This window comes from Rhinolophus sinicus, chromosome 14 (assembly GCF_057876585.1).
Source record: "Rhinolophus sinicus isolate RSI-liver-muscle chromosome 14, RSI-T2T, whole genome shotgun sequence".
NCBI lineage: Eukaryota > Metazoa > Chordata > Mammalia > Chiroptera > Rhinolophidae > Rhinolophus > Rhinolophus sinicus.
The window spans coordinates 32,322,367-32,329,923 of record NC_142514.1 but is presented as its reverse complement, the minus strand read 5'-3'; the positions used below and the strand labels follow the sequence as shown (position 1 = coordinate 32,329,923).

Sequence of the window (7,557 nt, the reverse complement as noted above, 5' to 3'; positions counted from 1 at the left end):
AATGATCAGAACAATGTCTAGCTTTATGGTGTTGTATTTGTTTGCACAGGGCTGCTGTAACAAAGTACCATAGAAATTTAAACAACAGAATGTATTGTCTGTTTCAGAGTCTGGAAGTCTGACACCAAGGTGTTGGTAGAGTTGGTTCCTTCTGAGGGCTAAGAGGAGAGATCTGTTCCAGACTTCTCTCTTTGGCGTATGGCCATCTTCATGTTCACATGGCATTCTCCCTGTATGCGTATTTGTCTCTAAATTTTCCCTTGTTATAAGACCACCAGTAATATTACATTACAACCTACCCTTATGATCTCATTTTAACCATGTTACCTCTGTAAAGACCCTATCTCCAAATAAGGTCAAATTCTTATTGGGAATTAGGACTTTAATACACAATTCAACCTTTATTAATAGGTGTACCTCTCTAGATGCTGATCTCTTCTTAGCAAGAATCACTAGAGTGGAAATCATATGTATATAATTTACTTATGAAATTATATATTTGAATACTTATTCAAAGATAACACACACCAGGAGTTATCATTTCCTGATTTATATTCTTACACTATTTTAAAATGCTTTTTTTTAATGAAACTAAGAATCTCCAAAGATGCAGTTCTCAAGTTAGAATCCCAACGTGATACTTTTGCTGTTTTAAAAAAGCTTTTCTGTGAGCTAACATGTAAAACTAGATAGCCCCACTCGTTAGAACAATCAAGATGGCTCCAGCTTGACTTTTCCAAATTTGTATGTACTAGTGGCTTTATTCTTTTAAATGTGTTTGACCAGCTGGTGTTCTGTTTGGTTATAAGTTGTGTCTATACTCTGCCAAATACCCTGATAAAAACTGGAAAATGTGTCCAGTTTTTCTTTAAACATGATTTCCCCTTGTGACACTGCTCCCAAATGACTTTAGAGCCAAAGATCCTTTCAGCTCACATAACTAGGTTATATGCCAGATAAAATGAGCTTGGAAATGCAATTCCCAGGGACAACTGCAATGAAAACTCCACCCTGAAACCACCTAGTATTTTCAGACATTCATGGATATGAACTTTTCCTCTTGAAATGGGAGAATGTGTGTGTTTTTTCAGTGATCTTAAGGCTCTAGCAAAAGGGATTTTTCATCTTTTTTTATTATCTTACATTTTTCAAAGTAATTAAAACATTGAAATATTTGAGTGGGCAACTATATAATTCATAAAAAGATCGAATGAGAACTGTAACCTAATATGACATGAAAAAGACTTGTTAGGGATTTTCAAGCTGTTGATCCCGTAATTCCTATGAAATCAAGATTTCTAGAAATGAAAAATAATGTGAAGAATAAATTACCATTGGTTGGAAACAAAGAGCTAAACAACAGAAGTAGAAAAAAGACATGCAAAACAGCCTTTACAAGGCTTGTAGCCAACATGCTAACGTCATCTACACAGTAGTTTTATATTTATTCTACTTTACCAGGTCTCTTGGGTCCTTTCTCTGGATAAATAACTTTAACTAGTAAAGTGATTACAAATGATAAAAAGGCCACTAAAGTGACTACGATCCTCAGGGCTTTGAACCAATTGGGGTAATGTGGCAAGAGAAAAAGTTCAATATGTAATGCTGTCCCCAAACCTATTATTACTGTTACTATAGCTTCACTGAGCCTGTCAGAAATAAGGAAGGCAAACCATGAAAACACAACAGGAGCTGTGCTATTAGCTAAATTGAGGAAGTCTGGTTTAGCTGGACTACCTTCTGACAGAGTAAAACCCCACCTGATCCCTCCCAAGAAAGATAGGAAACTGGCTCCATAAGCCATCTGAGTAAAAGCTAATATGGGGATATAACTCTTTGTCATTACCATGACCAGTGGTGGAGCAATGAAGGGGATTAGACCTGCCAGAATTATGTATAATGCTGGCTTCGGGCTGTCAGGCAAGTAAGTGATGGTTTTTGGTGGCCTGGATGGAAGTACTTCTTGCTTCTGCTTCTTAAAACTGCATGGGGAAGTATGATAGTATTGTGTCTTGCTCATACACACTGGAAATGATGAGAAAGGCCAAGGTCTCAGAAACAAAGGTGAAAAGTTCTGCTGGAGACATGGCTTAAGAGAAAGTGTTTCTATTCTCCTGCTGATTCCTAGTCCAACTGTGAAAGGGTACTTCAGCATCTATAGAGAAAATAGAACCAGAATACAAAAACAGATTTTAAAAAAATCACTAAATGTTTTAGTTAATCCCAATCTAGAACAATATAAAAACAAAGTACTTTCTGTTAGGACATCGAACTTTATAGTAAGGTTGGACTATAGGGTGATGTTACTGCTGGCTAAGACTATTAAATGGCTATACAACATGTAAAAGAAACTACTGAATAGAAACCAGTGATGTTTTGGCCTACCACTAATCTTTTCCCGTGAGAGAAATATCTCAGAGGAACAGGTAAAGACTGGGTCTTCAGTTTTTGGTATTCTAAACTGCCCCTTCTATTTATAAATTGCAAAAGCAGCTGCATTAATTATTGTGGAGGAGAGGGGAATGCTATTGCATGTAGAGAAAAGCAATCTACCTTCCAATTTAGCTTTATGGACACTGCATACTTTTCATAGCTCCATGTCTCTGCCTAGAATTCTAGCTTACTACTTTTCTATCTAGGGAACTTGTCTTTCAAAATTCAGCTTGAAACTTTCTCCAATCTGATTTAATGCTCCTATAAGTAAGTACCCTATGCGCACTTCCGTTATACTTCTCACAGTGAATTAAAATTGTGTTTACTTATCTGAGTAGACACGAGAGCCAGAACCCTTTTTTTTTTCTTTTTCTTTTGCCTTACAAAAGAAATCCCCAGTGCCTTTCCTGGTGCATGGCCAAAGGAATAACCTTTCCTGCTAATACTGTGCTTTAATGAGCAGATTCCAGACTTCAACTAGTAAACAGATCATCAGTAACTCAAAAAATGTTTGATGAAAGAAAAAATGAAACAGTTGTTTAACAATCTTGGTAATTCTTCAAAATGCTAGGAATGATTCCATCTTGGGGCCTTTTTTCCCTTTTGTCTAGACTGTTCTTCCCTGAGCTACCTCCATGGCTCATTCCATCACTTCTGACCACCCTATTTATAAGTGCAATCCCAAATCTATTGTTGACACTCCCTATCCTCTTTCCTTGCTTTATAGTTCTCCACAGCACTTAGCACTTGACATATTAAATGTTTTACTTATTTGTACCCCCCCCTTTGAATATATGAGGATAAGGATATATAAGGATATATATATATATATATATATATATTTATTTATTTATTTATTTATTTAATTTATTTATTTTTTTCATTGCTATTGCCCAGCCAAGCCATGCCTGGCAAGTAGTGCTCAAATATTTGCTGAATAAACCAACCTTTAAAGATGCTCGAGAAAACTTCTGGATGAAATGAAGCATACTGGGCCCTAATGAAATCTTGCTCACGAAGATGCCAGGCAGTTCTGATTAATGTATTTTTACAGCTAAGTGGAAAGGCTGAGTCAGAAGCATGTTGCTGTGTACAAAACAAGATGTCACTTAATTATTTTCATTTTATACATAATTTTTAAAAAGTAACTCATGAGAATTTCTTCCATATAGTTTCCTTTGAAAACAATTATTTAAAAAAAATCAGTAAATACTTTGTTTCTCTGTAAAGAAAAGAGTAATGCACAGAGAAGATCTGGATTTTACAGATAATGTCCATTTCCCAGCTGTGTGATCTTGGGGAAATTGTTTCCTTGAAGTGCCAGTTTTCTCATCTTTAAAACTAAAAGTCATAGCCTCTCTGTTCTCTTTTCTTCCCCTTAGTTATCTATTTTTTGGCTTAGGAGTTTACAGCTCAAAATAATGATAGTAACAATCAATACAATTTAGCTGTGAACCAGACACTGTAATTGTTTTTATATGCATTAACTTATTTAATACTCACAATACCTCATCAACTTGGTGCTGAGAAACTATAGCCGGTTAAGTTAGAGCACAGACTTGAAGTCAAACAATCTGAATTGGAATCCTGGCTCTATCACGTATTAGCTATGTGATTTTGGACAAGTTACTTAATCTTGCTATCAACAGTACACTCACCTTTGAAAATAAGGAATATAATAACTACATAGAGTTGTTGTAAAAATTAAATTAGTACATGTACAGAGCTGAGAACTGTCCCTGACACAGAGTAAACATTCAAAAAATGTTAGCTATTATTCCTTCCTTACACAAGAGGGAATGGTTACGAACCCTGCCTAATATAAGCAGCCAGAAAGTGGCTCAGTGAGAATATGAATCCAGATCTGTCCTACACGAGTACCATTCTTAACCAGGAGAATAAGGGGTCTAAAAAATCCAAACCCCACAGTTGCCACTTAAAATTTTTATTGAATTTCTTGATCACAGATCTTAGGGCTGGGTGGGAAAATCCTGTATGCCAGTCAATGTCTTCGTAAGTAAGTAGGGAGTTTATCAAGGGCCTCTGAGTAAATCTTAAATGACACCCACCACATACCTAGTGACTCCCAGACACATATCTGCAGGGCCCATACACCTTTGCTCAGAATCACCTGTGTAAGGGCCCTCAGCACCACCCCACTTAAAATTGGCGCTCCTTCCACCTTCGGAATTCCCTATGCACTGTGACATGTGTCTTCCAACTCATGGGTATTAAAGCGAAATAGCCTAAAGCTCGGGGATAGCTAACTGGTGAGAAAATTAAGGACAAAGACCCAAGGGTTAATCTGCTCAATACAGGCGACATCGTTCAGAATTTCCACTACCCCAAAAGAAAAAGTTGCAAACTGCAAGCCTCAGGAACCTGAGGGAAGGGGGTGGAGTCTGGACGCAAGGATCCTCGGGAAACTGCCCAACAAAGCCCGCGGCTTCGATTCACTCCTAACCCTTAGTGCCCCACTTCCTAGCCTGGCACCTCCGGCAGCTATCCGGCTACTTACCTGCCAGCCTCGCGCCCGGAGAGGGAAAGCTAATCTGCAAGAATATCCAGGTACTCATGGAAAGGCACTTCCGGCAAGTGGGGTTAGGTAGTCCTCCCACTTCCTGACAATGGAAAAAAATGAGTCCGGGTGGGGACTTGATCAGCGTGAAGTGGTTCCCAGGCTGGGCTTTACTCTCCTAATTCTAGTGAAAGCCGGTATTTGAAGGGTAATCCGAACAGTCCTTGCTTCTCTCTATTCCAGGTTTCCCAGCCAGCAGAATCTGCCCCGCAGAGTTCGGGAAGGTAGAGTGCAACCACTGAAAACACTCAGAATGATGGTGGTGGGGGAAGGTTAGAGAGATTTGAAGTGTAGGCCAACTGTGATTTGGCCAAATTGTCATCTCTGAAATTCCTATTTTGCATAACGATAGTGTTTCTAGAATAGAGGGGACACATCACTGCGCATTAGGGTCCTGAACTAATACTGTTTAAGAAATAAAAGTCTTTCTACTTCCATTCTCTTTTCTGGGACCTAGAGGCTTCATTTAAAAATGAAGAGCACAAGGGACAGGATTTTCACTTTCATGAAAAATGTGATGAGAGGCTTGGGCTTGTAGGGGCAGGGGGTCCTTAAGTTAGATCATTCCTTCTGCTCTAACTTGCATTTGTTGGCTATGTGATTTTGGGCAAGTCTGTTCTGTGGGCATCCATTTTAGTCTATCAAAGGAAACAGTACCAAGCAATTTGGAGTGGCCTTCTGAAAACAACAAATAGGAAAACAAGGGGCTCACGTTGGCCAGTTCCTCTATTCCTCCGGATTCTAGGTAGCCTAGTTTCCTGATTGCCGGGCATCATATGGTTTAGCTACCCGTGCAGGAAGGGCTCACAGCGAGTTTTTCGTAATAGTAACCACATCTAGTCGGGATATGCTTTCACTTTTATTTCCTTCTCTGTCATAGCAGCGCCAGCACCCCTTCTCGTCGTCCTATACCCCGTAAGACTTTGGGTCGGAGAAGGGCTTCTCCGCGAAGGCACTGCGGCCCGAAATCCGTCCTGCGCTAGGCTGGGTGATTGACGCCAGGCGTCGGGCGGAACTACCACTCCCAGCGGGTAGCGCGTCGGGCTCAGCCGCGCAGTTCTCCAGAGCCCGGCCGTGTGGCCCGCTGGGGACTGGAGTCTTAACGACACGGACACTCGAGGGAAGGTGAGGAGTCGGATTAACATATGCTCCTACGAAACCGGTATGCTAGTACTTGTAGAGGTAGTTTGGGGAAGGGTGCTTGCCCACAGGTGGGGTATGGGAAGGTGCAGCACGAAGGGACAGGGAAAAGCGGACCACACACTCATTAACACGCGTCCAGGCCCTAATGTTCGGCGGGGAGCTAGAAAGTGGAGTACCAAACCCTACTGGCCGCTGCTTGGAGCAGAGATCAAAGGGACAGGGGGCAGGGCAGGGAATAACCGCCGTTCACGCGCCCGAACGTTGGCAGCGTGGGGCGCCGGCAGGGTCATCCGAACAGGGAGCATGCGCGTGCGCCCCTGTGGGCGGTAGGAGTGGATGGGCGTGTGTGAAGCGGGGTTGGACTGTGGGAGGCCGGGCTGATCGTCGCTCCTCCCCCTCCACCCGCTCTGCCCCTCCTGGGCGGTGTGGGCCGGGCAGCCATTTTGGGAAGAGCTTTGTTATGGTTGTGGGCTCTCCGCCTCTGTGGGATCAGGAAGCTGGGGGCGCGCCCTCAGACGCCGCGTCTGGTCCCTAGCTGTAGCCCGGCCGCTGCCCGGTGAGTGGGAATTCCGGACAACCGGGTAATAGGGGATCTAGGGTTTTCCCGGAGCGGGACTCCGCCCGGTGCCTGACCGGCCGGCTATTAAAACAAGTTGAAGGAGGCTCTCACACAGGTGGTTTGGTGTTTGTCGGCCCGGGGAGGGGGAGCGGAGCCCGTGAGTCCTGTGGTTCGCACCCGGCACCTAATTTCACGCGAGGTGCTTTGAGCGCGAGCGTCGCCGTGTCTCTGCCAGAGTGCTCCTACTTCAACTTTGGTCTGCGGGTCGAAACGCTCACCTGCGGCTCTCTGGCTCCTTTCCAGGCGTTTCGGCTTGGTGGTGGTTGAGTGACTTGGTTTACGGGTTTCTTTTTCTTTCCTTAAGTTAGAGCCAACGGATTTTTTCCAATGAAGGAAAATCTAAGGAGGAAATAATCGTGTAAGTCAAATGTGGGGTATCTGAGGGGAAAAGGACTTTAACCCCCAACGTTCCGGTTCTCCTTGGTAGCGAGGTGTTTTCGTTGATTTAGATTAAGTCTGTCCAGCACCTACCACACCCCCCGAACAAAAGCTGGTCGATCTTGAAATGTTATAACGAGGATTTTTTTTCCAGTTTTAAATCTACCTCCCACCCCACCAACCCCCGTGAAATTCAAAAGAAAGGCTGAATCTAAAATGGCTGTAGCTTGGGGAAGTGCCCTGAGCTTCGGTAACTTAAATACGTTAAGATGTCTTAAATTTTTAGTTGTTTCTCCTACGGGGACAATAACTGAATCTTTTAATCTTTTGGTCTTGCAATAGATGTCTTGTCTTGAAGAGTCCTTGCTAGGTGAAGACAAAGGTGAGGCTAAAGAAGTTTGCTTAT

The 7,557-nt window shown here is 42.6% G+C and overlaps 2 protein-coding genes across 11 annotated transcripts in view; one reads left to right on the top strand and one right to left on the bottom strand.

The window, feature by feature from the left end:
• Positions 1-1,115: 1,115 nt before the first annotated feature.
• On the bottom strand, positions 1,116-5,109 carry TMEM69 (transmembrane protein 69). Its single transcript, XM_019749367.3, has 3 exons — positions 4,952-5,109; positions 3,381-3,519; positions 1,116-2,155 (listed from the first exon to the last, which is right to left on the bottom strand). Exons 2-3 carry the CDS (start codon positions 3,420-3,422, stop codon positions 1,445-1,447), a joined length of 753 nt encoding a protein of 250 aa, XP_019604926.2. The 5' UTR covers positions 3,423-3,519; positions 4,952-5,109; the 3' UTR covers positions 1,116-1,444.
• The window catches only part of GPBP1L1 (GC-rich promoter binding protein 1 like 1), a 54,282-nt gene continuing 51,624 nt past the window's right edge, over positions 4,900-7,557 (top strand). For 2 of the 10 annotated variants that reach the window (XM_019749365.3, XM_074334649.1), the window contains exons 1-2: positions 5,200-5,235; positions 5,895-6,136. The gene's annotated coding sequence lies outside the window, so the exon portion shown is untranslated. Of the gene's footprint in view, positions 5,002-5,199; positions 5,236-5,891; positions 6,174-6,552; positions 6,711-7,077; positions 7,132-7,351; positions 7,534-7,557 lie in introns of those variants that run through there. The other 8 variants (XM_019749366.2, XM_074334642.2, XM_074334644.2 and 5 more) reach the window with 7 other exon arrangements.

Coding starts and splice junctions, on each gene's coding strand:
- TMEM69 (XM_019749367.3), bottom strand. CDS start 3,422: ATGCTTCATTTCATCCAGAAGTTTTCTCGAGCATCTTTAAAG. Junction 2,156..3,380: donor TTTCTCGAGCATCTTTAAAG/GTTGGTTTATTC, acceptor TTTTCTCTATAG/ATGCTGAAGTACCCTTTCAC.